Genomic DNA, 15776 nt, shown 5'->3' with positions numbered 1-15776 from the left:
TTGAACTGTCCGAGGTTGCCCCAGGCCCCGGCAGTTCCAGCATCATATACTCATTTTCCCTGGGAGGAGCGATCATCTGCGCCCACCAGTGGACCGGCGGACCCAGTGCCGGTTGCCTCCAAGATCTTGTCACCTCCCTTTCCATCCACCTGCTTCCCTGCATCAACATCAGTTAGGCTCTTGTTCTTCTTTGCTTTGCCCTCTGTCTGTATCATGGAACTTGCTTCGTCTTCTATCTCCATCTCCATGAAATCATCTTCACTACGCTTTCCCAGCACCCGAGTCTTGGCCTGGACAAAAGCAGCCGCCGCCCTGTGAGCTTCTTTCTCCTTCTCCTTCAGCTCATGGTACATGCTTCCGTCCTCCTGGAGGCAGTCCAGTATGGGAGGCACTTTGAAGCCCATCCTTGACGGCCCCATGCCAACTACGTTCCACATGATCAGTTGACAGTTGCGTCAGTCTTCGCATCGATCAGACCGCCCTTCCCAGGGCGCTTCCCTGGATTTGGGTTCTCAGCGGCACCGCTTTGTCCCTCTTCAGCATTCCCTCCCAGCACCACATGGTTTGGTGTAGCCATGAAAAAAATTTGTTTGGTGAGTGCAGGTGATGATAGTGGACAGAGATGGGTTGTACCACTCTGTTTCATCAGGATTTATAGGCTTGTTCCCATTACTCTTACTAATCTCTGGGATTACAATCTCCATATTGAATTTGATTCTGATTTGAATTACTCCAATTCCTGTGGGCTCACTCTCCGCTGAATCCATATGTGCGATCTTTAGTTTCCTAACTTGGTCATCAGTAATAGTTTCATTCCTCATGGGCAATCAGACATCACCACTGCACCCTGTTTGGGATCACGACAGATTCTCCTAGGTTCTTTCACCTCCAGATTGTCAAGAGTTACAGATTCTTTAGGAACTTCTGCTTTCTTTTTCTGTATGTGTTGGATCTTGGTAATTTCCGTCACCTCCGCTACATAATTCCTAATGTTTCCTTTCCCTTTTGTCTCAGCCTTCTCCATAGTTTCATTCCTTACGATTTGGCAATCAGAAATCACCACTGCGCCCTGTTTGGGATCATGGCAGATTCTCCTATGTTCTTTCACCTCCAGATTGTCAAGAGTTATAGATTCTTTTGAAACTTCCGCTTTCTTTCCCAGTATGTGTTAAATCTTGGCGATTTCCTTCACCTCCGCTACATAATTCATAATATTTCTTTTACCTTTTGTCTCAGCCTTCTCCATCTCCTCGAGATCTTTATCAATCATACTTTGATCTAGCGATTTGGCAAGAGTAATGGCTCGATCACGTACGTCAGCGATCTCTGGCGAGAGATCTGGCCTGTATCTCACTCCTGATCTTTTCTTGCGGGCCGCCACGATGAACGAGCGACCTCCGCATGAATTCCTCATTTCCCATGATTTGGTCTAGCAGGCGTCCCTCATAAGGCATGGGCTCGCCCTTTTCGCCGGCGGCAATGGCCGCCCCATCCGGATCGCCCCGGGCACCGCCACAAGGAGACTCCGTCATGGAGTTCCCTCAGGGTGTGTTTGGCAGCCCGGGTGACCTCAGAATATCCCACCTCAACCTAGCTAAAGTGACCATCCTTTGTTTGTTAGCTCGGGTCGGACCATCTCGGCAGTGCTGGGGTCATACGAAAAAGGCCTCTCGGCCTGGCTGGGTTGTGAAGCTCAAATCGAGCTTCACAACTCGACCCGGCTCACCTCATACCCGCAAAAGACTGTAGCTGGCCCCGCATCCCTACCCCCAGACCTCCACCCCGCACAGTTTTCTCCTCATTTCCCCCCACCCCCTTCTCTCCCTTTGGCCCTGCTCCCGCTCCGGCCCGGCCGTTCAGATCCTCCGCCTCCGAGCCGCCTCCTCGACTCCAAGGCCGGCAGCCACGTTCGCCCGCCACCACCTCGCATCACGACCTCGCGTCGCCGCTACTGTCTGCCACGAACTCGCGCCGCCACGGGCGCTAGCAGCAAGATCCGCCACCATGGCCGTAGCAGCAACCTTCGCTCGACCCTCGCGCCGCCACGGCAGCAGCAACCTCCGTCGAGGCCTCGCGCCGCCACGCCAGCCAGCAGCAACAGATGCGCGACAACAGTCTGGCCACGCAAGGACGCGCAGCAGCAGTCCGGCCATGCAAGGACGCACAGCAGCAGTCCGGCCACGCCAGCAAGCTCCGCCTCCAGCTCCTCAACGAGCATGAACGCGCGGCAGCAAGCCGGCCACGGCAAGGACGCGCGGCAGCAGGCCGGTCACGGCAACGGCGAGGACCAACGCCGCCACGGCCAGCCAGGGACCCGATTTCTTTTCTGTTTCTAAGTACAGGGACCCGATTGCTTGTATATTCTTTGTACAGGGGTCCGCTTGCTTTTTGTTTCTATGTACAGGGACCTGATTGACTTCCATCTTTATATTCAGGGGTTTTGTTGTAATTTATTAGCATCTCATCTCATACAATCTACCAAACAACAGATGCACTCAACATATCTCAACAGATACGAGCTACCAAACATGTGAGAATATCTCAACTCAGCTTAGCTGGGGTCAGCTTGTATGAGTGTAGATTGCTATTCTCTACTGACCCAGGCTACCAAACACACCCTCAGTGTCTTTTTTTTTTAGATATGGGAGCATAGCCCCGGCCTCTGCATCAATCGATGCACACAGCCATTTATTAAATAAAACGTCGATGTCAAGTACTTATTACATAGAGATATACTTGTAGCCAAAGAGAACTAAAGATATCAAAACAAAACATCTGTAGATGGAAAGTGTGCAAAAACTATCCATCTAGAATTCTGCTAGTGTGCCGCCATCCAGTAGCCCGGAAATAGCAATCCTGAGTGACCTCCAGGAGCCGGTTGCATCCAGAAACCATGGTATCCCGCTGGTCCGCCGGGAGCAAATATGCCCATAGTTGTATCCAATGCGCCGCACGAAGAATAACCTGCAAAAAATTTGTACCCTTTTGTTTATTAAAGATGATATCATTCCGGCTAGTCCAAATCGACCAACAAATTGCCGAAACACCAATTCGAATATATGTTTTATCCTTCTTATTCACTCCATTTAGCCAATTACCAAACATATTAGTTATATTGGAAGGAGGTGGAATATTATATGTAAAAAATATCATTCTCCAAACAATCTTCGCAAAAGGACAATGAAGAAATAGATGATCAACAGTTTCATCATTATTACAAAAACAACATTTTTGACATCCAGTCCATTTCCTCTTTACCAAATTATCCTTAGTAAGCAATACTCTATTACTTAAGAACCACATGAAAATCTTAATTTTTAGAGGAACCTTAATCTTCCATAAGTATTTCCGTAAAAATCTGGTATGGCCATTCATAAGATCAAGGTACATAGATTTAACAGAAAATATACCAGATTCATTTAGGTTCCAAACAAACGTATCCGGTTCATTAGAAAGATGAATAGACATAAGCCTCTCACATAAGTGTAACCACAAATTGTATTTATAATCATTAAAAATTCGTCTAAAACCAATATTCAGCGGTGTATTTGCTACTACCGTAGAAACCAACTCATTTTTCCATTGGACAATATTATATAAAGACGGATATTGTAAAGCTAGAGGACAATTACCCAGCCAAGTATCCTCCCAAAACCTCACTGATAGACCATTACCGACTTTGAACCTCCCCCTCTTAAAGAACTCCGGTTTAACCCGCATAAGCCCCTTCCAAAAAGGTGAATCTGTGGGTTTAGCCTCTACCTGAGCCAACGTTTTGTTTTTGATATATTTATTGTGAAGTAGTTGTTGCCACATCCCTTCCTCCTGCAGCAATTTGAAAAGCCATTTGCTTAAAAGACATAAGTTTTTCAATTCAAGCACCTCAATTCCCAAACCTCCCTGATCCTTAGGCCTGCAAACTATATTCCATCGAGATAATCTATACTTCTTCTTATCATTCTCCTCTTGCCAAAAAAACCGAGAACGATAATAATCAAGTCTCTTGCGTACCCCTTTAGGAATTTCTAGGAAAGATAACATAAACATAGGTAGGCTCGTAAGAACAGAATTTACAAGCACTAAGCGATCCCCATATGACAACATTTTTCCTTTCCAGCATCCTAATTTTGAGGCAAAACGGTTCTCCATCGGATTCCATTCAGAATTACGAAGGCGTCTGTAGTGTATAAGAACCCCTAAGTAACGTAGAGGTAAAGTCCCAGATGTACACCCAAAGATAGTTTTATATTGATGCTCAAAGTCTGTAGCTTTACCGAAACAAAACAGCTCGCTCTTATAAAAATTAATTTTAAGACCAGATAATTGCTCAAAAATACAAAGAATGAGTTTCATATTAACAGCCTTAACTAAGTCGTGTTCCATAAACAAAATGGTATCATCAGCGTACTGCAAAACTGAAACCCCTCCCTCGACAAGATGTGGAATGAGGCTTCCAACTTGACCCTCCTCCTTAGCCCTAGCTATCAAAATAGCCAACATATCGGCAACAATATTAAAAAGGATAGGTGATAACGGATCCCCCTGCCTCAATCCTTTTCGTGTTTGGAAGTTATGGCCCACATCATCATTCACCTTAATCCCCACACTACCCATCTCTACGAAACTTCTAATACGCTCACACCAAACGTTATTAAACCCCTTCATCCGAAGTACCTGCTGGAGGAAAGGCCATTTTACCTTATCATATACCTTCTCAAAATCAATTTTGAAAAGGACTCCATCCATCTTTTTACTATATAATTCATGAATCGTTTCATGTAACACCACTACGCCTTCTAAAATATGTCTACCCGGCATGAAAGCGGTTTGGGATGGTCTCACTACCGTGTGTGCAACATCTGACACCCGGTTAGTAGCTACTTTAGTGAAGATTTTGAAGCTGACATTTAACAGACAAATAGGTCTATACTGTTGAATTTGGACGGCGTTTTCTTTCTTGGGAAGCAACGTAATAATCCCAAAGTTTAATTTAAAAAGGGGGAAGCCACCATTTTGGAAGTGTCCAAACATGGCCATCAAGTCCCCTTTAATTACATTCCAAAATCTTTGATAAAACTCCGCTGGAAAGCCATCAGGTCCCGGTGATTTATTGTGTTCCATCTGGTAGATGGCATTAAAAACTTCATCCTCTGTAAAAATTTGTGATAGAAGCTCATTTTCCTGAACAGACAACTGTGGGATATCATCATTGCGATCCTCCATCAAGGTGAAAGAATTCTCATCAGGTGCTCCGAAGAGCTTCTTATAATATTCAGTGATAAAAACTTTTAAATTGTCATCGCCCACAATGGTCCCTTCTTCCTGTTCAAGTTGAAAATTTTTCTTCTTTCTATGTTTTCCATTAGCAATTAGATGAAAATACTTCGTATTATTACCCCCCTCCTGTATATGTTTTATTTTAGCTCTTTGTGCCCATTTCGTCTCTTCATCTCTCCTAAGCTTATTTAATTGTTCATTTGCATTCCTCAATTCAGCCCTTTCCACATCATTTAGAGGACAAGACTCAGCCTAAATATCAAGGAAATCTATTATATTAAGCAACCTTTCCTTCTCCTTCTTATACTTCCCACTTAAATTCTTTGCCCAGCCACGTAAAAATCTCCGTAAATGTCTTATTTTATTCTGCCAAGTTACAATTGGTGTTTTTCCAGCGGAGACCGCCGCCCATTCCCTTTTAACCATATCATAAAAACCCTCTTGTTCGAACCAAGAAAGCTCAAAAGAAAATCTCGCTTTATTCCCAATATGAGCATGATTGCCCGAATCAATTAGAAGAGGGGTATGATCTGATCCGGCCCGAGTAAGAGCCCTAACCGAAACCAAAGGAAATTTTTGTTCCCACTCCACACTCGTGAGAACCCGATCAAGTTTTTCAAAAGTAGGATTAGCCCTTCTACTAGCCCATGTGAATTGCCTACCCGAGAGCACAATCTCCCTTAGGTTCAAATTTTCAATAATGGCATTAAACATAAAAGGCCACCTAGGGTTAAAACTATCATTGCTCTTCTCCTCTGGTCTACGAAGGATATTAAAATCGCCAACTAACAAAATTGGTTGAGTCTCATTATCGCACAATCTCACTAGTTCCGATAAAAATTCCGGTTTTCTTGCATCTTGAGCAGCTCCATATACAGAGACAAGAATCCATTCAAAACCATCATGTTTAGAACGGAGATATAACTTCACACAGAAGTCACCATTTTCCACATTCTTAACCATAAGAGTTGTAGTATTAATACCAACCAAAATTCCCCCCGACCTCCCACAAGGTGGAAGACAAAACCAACCAAAGTCAGCTGTACCGGCAAGGCTACTCAAAAAATTTCTTGAAAAATTTGAACATCCCGTCTCTAACAAAGCAATAAAATCTAGATTATGTTCTCGGATCGCCTCCTTCACAAACAGGTGCTTCCCAGGATCCTTAAAACCCTCACTATTCCATGACATACCTCGTAATCCCGACATTTTAAGAATAAACTTTTTTAAATCTTACTCTATTACTTCTCCGCAAATTAGTCTTATCATAAGACTTTTTTTTCCTCTGTCTTTTATACACATTATTCGGTACAGGTTCATCTATTATAGGTTCGTCGCTCATATCCTCCTCATCAACTAAGTCCTCACACAAATTTGAGGCCTTATTAACTATTAGACATTGCTGTATATTTTCCAGGGTACCAGGGTATTATTTTCTCTAATTAACTTGCTACGATCCTGCCACATGTACGTTCTTGTGGGGTTGGACGACTTCGACATGGAGGACGTGTGGTGGGGCATCGAGGAGTGCCACTGACTCGGCCTGGCGCGGTCCATCTATGTTGACAATTTTTTCATAATGTAGTTTTCATAACAGGAATGATGTGGCAGCTTATTTATCATCTTTGTATAAAGCACATCGAGGTGATTTTATAAATGTAGATATGTTTGTCTGTTTGATGTGATTTCGCTACTTTGAACCCGTGGGAATATTTCAGAGCTAAACTGCAATTGGTTGTCATGAGGATTAGTTGATGTATGATATACGTAATAACTGGAATACAGGGAACCTAGTCATAGTGGGGAGTAACATAGACTAGTAACATATGTCATGTTACTAGTCTAGGTTACTACCTTCATAGTGGGTAGTAACTTATATGTGGTGTCATGCATTGTGTCATTTATTATGTTGTAGAATCATCTTGCCTTAGGGTGTGCGATGTTATGATAACATAGCTAGTTACCACCTCACTCTCTTTCTTCATTTATTGGCATGCCATGTCACCAAAACACTTCGAGATATGTGATGTTACTAGTTATATTAGTCCCACTATGAGCAGTCTGGAAAAAGAAAAGCTCGATCAAGAGTCTGATGACCATACAATCAATGACAATGACGGCGGAACGACAACCCATGCCACCAACGCCTGGTCGACGGCTGAAATAGCCCCGATTTGGTGGGATGGGATTCCGAGATATCCAGTTTTTTAAGCAAGCTATGCTTGTGAAACATGTATGTCGATCGTTGACAAATCCTGAATCATTGTGCAAGAGTCAAGTATTACCATGGTTCAGACTTCTTAAATTCTCGGCAGGAACGAGGTTCGTCTGATGTTTGGCGAGCGATTATGCGTGGAAGAGAGACCCTGAACAAGGTGCTTATCAAGAGAGTGGGTGATGAATCGACCATTCGATCCCTTGAGGATGCATGGATCCCTACTAATCTGAAATGTCAGCCTCTCTACACAAAACAATGAGTTGATGTTACTATGGTACATTAACTGATTGATGTTGCTCTTTCGTGCTGGAAAGAAGAGAAGCTCGAGACAAATTTTGTTGAGACAGATAAGAGAGCCATCCTCCATATACCTATTGGTAGATTGACCGAGGATGAGAGGGCTTTTGGGCACATGAAATAAATGATATTTTCTCAGTCTGTTCAGCCTACATAATGATGGCTTCATCACAGCTTGCAAGTGAGCCTTCTAGTTTTGGAGAGGATACTAATCAATGATGGATAAAATTGCACAATGTGGCGAATGCCGGTACCACCAAAGATTAGGTCATTGCTGGTGGCAGGTGATTAAAAAATCAAGTTCTTAAGCATCGACACATGGATAGAATTGCATATTGTAAAGCACGAGGTGTTGAGGAAGAACCCATTAATCATGCATTATTTGAGTGGACTTGGGCACATCTATTTTGGGAAGATATGAAGGAAGCTTATGGCGTCAAGATTCCCATGCTTCATCCCGAGTCTTGGGTGATGGATGTGGTTGATACTAATCTAATTAAGGAAGAGGATGCATCGAGGATCATGTGTAGATGTTGGTCAATATGGTATGAGAGAAATTCTCAGCGCCATGGAGAGGGCGGAAGATCACTGACTGATTCTTTTAGGTTTGTGATGCAAACTACACTAGATATTGCTCACATCGGGAAACAGATTTGGATGAAACTGGCCCGGAAGAAAGACCGTTAGAAGGCAGTTGCACAATATGTGATCAAGATCAACACCAACACTTCTTTCAGTAAAGGCACGATAGCTGATGGCACTGGGTTGGTTGTTCGAGACCATTAGAGTAAACCATCTTAGAGTGAAATCAAGATGGTATGAAAATATTGCTGAAAGCAAGAACCATGGAGGCAATTGTAGTCAGAGAGATGGGGCTCCCCTAATGGCAGATCTGGGTTTTACACGTGTCATTATAGAAAGTGATGCAAAGGAAAGTGATGCAGAATAGGTCGGGAATCATGGCGATATGCCAAAGTAGTTGAGATTAAAAGAGTACCTAGCTTAAGCATTAGTTTTGTTGGCCGTGAGCTAATTATGCGACTCATTTTTGTTCTAAGCAGGCAAATTTTGATAGGATGAGGTTCCCCTGGATTAATTATAACCTAGGTTTTCTCACTAGTTCTCTTCGAAGTTATTATCATCCTGCCGAGTAATCTTGACCCTCAAAAAAAAAAGAACGACGGAAGAGGAAGTCGAAGGGGGCCACGAGGAACAAGGGAGCAATGCTGCACCTACGGGCTCGTTTTTACGAAATCTAACTTACGGGATGACGTGGAGAATCATGAAGGGATTAAGGTTCCTAAAATCATGGGAGGAGAAAGATTTGCACCACCCACGTTCATCCAACTCATCCCGTAAAACCACCCCGCAACATAAGAGCATCTCCAGCCGTTGGAGGTCCCCGGGGCACAATCCGGATGGAAATTGGCCCGGATTGGACCTGTTTTTGGCATGGGGAGCAACGATTTTCCAGCCGTCCCGGGGAATTTGCGCGGGCTAGAGCACAGAATCTTCACTGGCACGCGGGTCAGAGCGCGCAATTTGCTCCATCTGGAGTCCCCGGCATTACCCGGGAAACCGAGAATGGTCTGGGAAGTCCGAAGGGATTTAGACCTAAATTTGGACGAAAACGAGAAGCTAGGGACGTGACTGGACCGTTTTTCGGATGAAAAAGAGTTCCTGTGAGCCTTTCCAGACACATGGCTGGAGATGCTCTAAATCCCGTAAGTATAGGACTATTGGGGACAAGGCGTGGTTAGTTCTTCTTTTCCGAGCCGAGGCAGACGTACCAGGAAAACTTTTTTTACAAGGACTAATCAATCGCATGGCGGTACGGTGTTTCACGTTTTGTGTTCATGTGTAGCATTACTACATCAGTAGCACGGAAGGACTCTTCTTTTTACAAGGACAGCATGGCAGGACTCAATTAATCCTGTAAGAGTTAGGATATATCTCCAAGCCTTTTGAGTTTGAGGTGTCTAATACGGAGTATGTTTGTAACCCAAGTCTGAGCACCTGTATAAATACATGACTTACGAGCGACCCAAAACCCTTTCCGCCAATTTGTAGATCGAGCCGCAGCCCACGCGCGCCGCCCGGAAGCGATCGAGCCATCGAGGAACTAAGCTGTACGATGACGAAGCCGGGCATGGTCGAAGCCGGGTGCGTCACCTTCGTCGCCGTCGCCATCGGCGGCTCCGTCTTCTTCTTCGTCAGGGGCACCCTGCGCAGCTCCTCCGAAGGCTGCCGCCTCGCCGGCGGCATCCAGTCGGCCGTCGCCAACGCGCCCCGCGTCCGCCGCTGGGCGGCCTGGCGCGGCGTCGTGACCGCCCTGCGTGCCGGCATGGAACACGTGCACCACGTCCAGGGCCCCTTGAAGATGGCGGTCGCCTGGGGAGCCGCCAACGCCGTCTTCTCCATGCACCGCGGCACGCGCGCCGCCGTCCGGGAGGGCCTCAAGGGCGCGGCCTACGGCGGGGCCGCGTGCATCGCCATCCGCGGCCTCGGAGCCTTGGTCGACTCGCGGGAAAGCTCGCGCGCGTAACTAAAAGGCTCGGACCAAATAGCATGCATCTGTCTCCTAGCTTCTTTCAAAATTAGACCTGCTCATATTACGTGTCTTGAATAAACACGGCACCATTGATATGCTATTCTGTGTTCTTGTTGTTTATTTAACTGTCCCGGACACTTTCAAACTGCAAATATCGTCACTGTTTACTTCAGCATTGTGTGGTATTGATATTTTTTTAAGACGGCCTACCCCTTGCAGGGTAAAAACCTTTCAAAACATCGCAGGAACACACAGTTTTATATGATCCCTCAAACCAACTTAAACCACGGACAGAGATCCAGTGCCCTGTCTATTGTAGGGCATAGCGTGCCCTCAGCCTTCCATCCACCGCCCAAAATAATCCAACGGCCAACATGAAGAATATGTAGCTTTGGATTTAACATAGGCTAGTAGTTTATTCAATTTAAATCTGAAATTCACTTCTAGGTGAGCGAGAGTAGAGTATTTATATGACAATGGGCGTGCATTGGTTACCCTAGTGCAAGTCCTACCCTCTACCACAACCGATCAGCGAAGACAGTATGCTTGGCTTACACTTTGGCTGTTGTTGCGTTGTTCCGGAATTAACTCAAAACACACACCAAGCCAGATAAAAGAGAGTACACACGACCTCTACAAAACAAAAATGGACCTAGAGTGAGCCTTTGCGGCGAACTATTATAAATCCTTGATTAGTACATGTTTCATAAATATGCTGGTTATTGAAAGATTGGAGATGCTTATTCGGGTTGATGCTTGCTGCCATGTCTTGGATTCTTTGGACGATTCGCAACAAGATGGTTATTGAAAGAGTCTTCTTACGAAGCGGTACTGAATCTATATTTAAAGTCTTAGCGTTTATGCAGCAGTGGTACCCGCTCTATAGACACCGGGACAGGGAGCGACTAGACGCTACTCTTCGACTTGCTACAGACGGCGCGCCGCCTTCCTACCTCATCCAATCATTGAGTTCCTGCTGCTGTTGTTGTTGCTATGGTTGTTGCTGTTGCTGTTGCTGTTGTTGCACTATATGTATGTTAGTGGTTGTTTGCTTATATATAAAGCGGGGCAGAAACTTGTTTCCGGGAGGTTTTGTGCTAATAAGAAAAGCTTGTGCTAAGTCGAGTTGATGGGAGAGAATTGCCAACATGTTTTACAATAAAATCAAGTAAAATATTACTAGAGATACTCGCCATTATTTTTGAACTCATCTCCGTCAGGATGAAAAGCACATACTTCCCGCACGCATATACCAACCGTGGGATCATTTGCCTATGACCAAAACAGAGGATTAGTTGGAAGATTTTACAAAATCCTCAGAGAAATAACTGAAAGTGATAAAAAGAGGAAAAAGTAATATATATATTTGCAATGTATTTCCTTGGGAGTATATATACCTCTCCTAATTATGTTGAAAATTACACTCTTAATACAAAATTCCACAAACATGCAAACCAGGTTAAATAGTATCTTCTTACAAAATTCACGGATCCAATTTTATAAGATTTCGAGCCAAATATTAATATAGAAGTGGTCCTTAAGTAAATAAATAAACCACTAAGATTCAGCTGATAAAGAAACTACAGATGAAATACAGCAAAGAAGAGTCGGTAGTGGACATCCCTAGGGGGTGGGGTCACCCACCTCGATCTAGTATGTGGATGGCACATCATCATGGTAGTGGGGTCAGAATTGGATATTGCCAAAATAAAGTTCCTCGTCCTCTACTTTGAGGAGATGTCAGCTCTTAGAATCCATTTTCATAATAGCAAGGTTGTGGTTCTGGGCTACTCCGATGAGGATCAGCAGAGGATAGCCGACAATCTTAATTGTAGTCTAGCCTCTATTCTGATTACCTACTTGGGGATGCCGGTCTGGGATACTAAGATCCTTATCAAGGATATGGACCTGTTGGTAGGATAGGTTAGGTCAAAGGCTAAATCATGGCGTCCATTCAGGAAGTCAACCATGACATCGGCCGTGGGGCTTCCTTCGCCGTAGGCAATGGCGAGGGTAACCGTTTTTGACTAGAATCATGGTTTGGAGGGCAGCCTTTGTGGGAGGAATACTCGTGCCTCATCGCGATCTGCGTGCAGCCATCGCTGTTGGTAGCCTATATGGCCGACGGGTGTACATTGAAAGAGTCTTCTTACAATGCGCTAATCTATATTCGAAGTCTTGCGTTTATCCAGCAGTACTGGTACCCGCTCTGTAGACATCAGGACAGGGAGCCACTGGACTATGCTTCGAGACTTGCTACATGAGGCATGTCGCCTTCCTACCACATCCAGTTGCTGAGTTGCTTAGCCTTGCCCTAGGGGTGCGGCCTCTATTGTGTTGTTGTTGTTGGGCTTTGTTGTGCTGTTGCCCAACATATTGTTGTTTTATTTTGTGCTTTAACTTGGTCTCATACTATGTATGCTAGCTAGTAGTTTCTTTATTTATAAACTAGGACGAAAGCTTGATTCAAGGAGGACAAGAGACATACACGGTTTTCTGTTGATAACGGAAGCTTGTGCTCACTCCAGTTGATCGGGGAGAATTGCCAACATGGTTTACTATAAAAGCACGTAAAATATTAATGGAGATAAGGGCCATTACTTTTGAACGCATCTCCGACAAGCATATACCAACCGTGGGAATTAGTGAAAGAGATAAAAAGGAGGAAAAAAGTAAAAAATAAAATTAGAGTGTATTTTCCTTGGTAGTACATATATGTCTGGTAGTTAGTATGTCAAAAATTACACTTTTGATACAAAATTCTAGTACAAACTTGCAAACCAGGTTAAATAATATCTTCATACAAAATTCACGCATCCAATCTTATGAGATGTTGAGCCAGATATTAATATCGAACTATCGAAGTGGTCCCTAAATAAAAAAATAAATAAGATCTGTAAGATTCAGCTGAGATAAAGAAACTACAAACGAAATTCAGTAAAGAAGACTCGATAGTGGACATCTAGCTATATAGGTCGCATACTCGCATGCAAGGCTGTCGAATATCAAGTCCTCTTCATGCCCGTCCACCACCTAAACCTCCAACCTTCGTCATCCCACCCTGACAACGGCGGCTCGCCGTCCACCGCCCTCCTCTCGTCCTCGTCGATGCCTTCGTTCATGGTGCGGGCGTAGGCCCGGAAGTGCGCGCGGTTATCCTTCATGCACCGCTGCAGCTTGGCCGTTGCCTCGGCGCAGGCTTTGTCATCACGGGCACGGGCGGCGCCCTGCAGGCATTCCGGGTTGCATCGCTCAAGCGCCAGGCCGAAGCCCTCCGCGCACCCGTGGTTCTCCATGTAGTTCCTGTGGCTGACGAAATCGCTGACCATGGCAATCCGTTTCGTCTCCCAATCATCCACGTCGTCTTCCTCCCCGGTGATGGCGCTGCTATTATTCCCCATGGCTGCAGCTAGCTTAGCTTAGCTAGCGCCGATCTGAGAGAACGTATCAATTCTTCGTAGCTAGGTAGGGTTTGGTTTTCCATCTTCAGTAACAAAAAATCGTCTTCATACTATATGGACGAGGAGTTGGAATAAAGCTCTAGTCAGAAGAGTCCTGCTCGGTTTATGTGACCATGACCACACCGACGTTCTTCTGATGGCTAAAGTGTTGGTTTACCAAAGCTTTTTTTTTTCTTTGATCAATATTTAGTCTTCTATCTTTAGTATGTTTCAGAGGCCCATCTTTCTAGCTTGCGACTCAATACATCAGGTTGTCTATTCGGGTGTCTATTTATTTTTATTTCAAACAATGTTATGATTTAATAAAGTGCTAAGTTCCCCCTCAAAAAAAATACGAACTCACGGCCGCTGTATACAACATTTAAAACGTCGGTTCAAAGGCTTGACAAGCTTGCTCGGTGAAGCTCCCAAGCCGACTCAAAGGCTCGGTGCAAAAAATAAATCAGCACGACCTTTGCAAAAGATTCTAATAATTTTCAGTCGTAACCCGCAATTGGCAATCATATATAGGCATGAATAAATCCATAACATAGTCTAACCAAGCATCAATAACCATAATGGTCGCAGACATCCCAAATTCACGACCCAAATACATGCACTTAGTCCGACAGGCTAACCAAAACGACATTTTATTATTAAAACTAAAAAGTTCGTAGAATAACATGTATCCATCCTTTTACTCCAGGTCACAGCGGTGCCATACAAGTTATTTGTTTGTCTATTGCAAACCCGCATCAAATTGCAACGTCTTATTGAATTCCACTTCTGCACTGGCGGGCTCCTCCCCTGGAAAAATTCTAGGCCCGGCAAATACAACAACGGTGGAGATTTTTTCATACATGTTCATAAGTGGGGGCACGATCCTAATTTCAGTGTAGGTCCACCGTTCGTACAACCTTGTACATGCCCGTATGGCCCGTGTTGTGGTGTACCTCGTTTCTGTACGTATCTATCGTCGCGTACATGTGCCGAAATAGAAATGTCCTATAAAGATCTTGCTCACGTGACCTCTTTTTTCTTACGCGAAGTACACATACCGTATGAATATAGACGAGTATACATTGGCTGGATATGGGTTTCGGCGGACCCAACACATGAAAAAAACCAACTATGACCCTTCAACTTCGTTTAGGGGGGAGCACCGGAGCAGCCCTCATTGAATTCACGGTTTCAATAAACCAAATTATCAAGGAACAGAGGACTTATAGGTCTCGTTTGATTTAAAGGGATACCATAGGATTGTTGTAGGATGTTCATTCTTATAAATTTTTACTAGGCACCATTTAATTCGTAGAATTGGAGTAATATTTTTTTAATAAGATTGTTTTTTTTTGCGAAACACAGTACAGACGTAGACGCTCACAAATACGTACACACACTCATCCCTATGTACACACGCACGCACACCCTACGCCTATGAACACCTTCAAGAGACTGGTTCATGAACTTGATCTGGCGGGTCTTGAGATTGACGAAGTCACCACAGACGTCTCTCTATCGACGGGAACATCGCTTCCCACTGAAAAATATTCCGCCTTTATGAGACACCAAAGTGTCAAACCTGGGGTTGTATCACACTATGATTTGGAGAATTCTTTTCATTCACTCAAAACTCAAGTTACAATTCTTTTGTTTCTTCATTAGTCAAACGTTCCTTAAAATTTTCCGGTAGATTTCAAATCCTGTAGAATTTAGAGGGGCATAACACTCCAATTATGTGGTTTTCCTATTCCAATGTTTTAATAATCGTAGTAATCGATAATCACCAAACCTTCAAGTCCTTAACAGCTAGATGCAGGGCATTCAGACATGCAGCTGGCAGGTACGCACATGTCTATAACATGCATTAGAGCAAGCAACCTACGTTCGCTAGGATGTGTGCCTGCTTCCCCACCCCCCAACGTCCGGCCCCCCTCAATAAATCTACGTAGTTCTAAGCCTGGTATGCAGCGAAAATTGGGGATATTCTTCA

General features: G+C 44.4%; 1 protein-coding gene across 1 annotated transcript; it reads left to right on the top strand.

Annotated features, from left to right (window-relative positions):
- The first annotated feature begins 9926 nt into the window (after nucleotides 1–9926).
- Nucleotides 9927–10337, top strand: LOC127340528 (mitochondrial import inner membrane translocase subunit TIM17-2-like). Its single transcript, XM_051366270.1, has one exon. The coding sequence runs from the start codon at nucleotides 9927–9929 to the stop codon at nucleotides 10335–10337; it is 411 nt and encodes a 136-aa protein (XP_051222230.1).
- The last annotated feature ends 5439 nt before the right edge of the window (nucleotides 10338–15776 follow it).

The sequence above is a fragment of the Lolium perenne genome, chromosome 3 (assembly GCF_019359855.2).
Source record: "Lolium perenne isolate Kyuss_39 chromosome 3, Kyuss_2.0, whole genome shotgun sequence".
Classification (NCBI taxonomy): domain Eukaryota; kingdom Viridiplantae; phylum Streptophyta; class Magnoliopsida; order Poales; family Poaceae; genus Lolium; species Lolium perenne.
The sequence above is the reverse complement of the archived record's forward strand: the minus strand, read 5'-3'. Positions and strand labels throughout refer to the sequence as shown.

Bases quoted from the DNA above. Each gene is read 5' to 3' on its own strand.
- LOC127340528 (XM_051366270.1), top strand. From the start codon at position 9,927: ATGACGAAGCCGGGCATGGTCGAAGCCGGGTGCGTCACCTTCGTCGCC.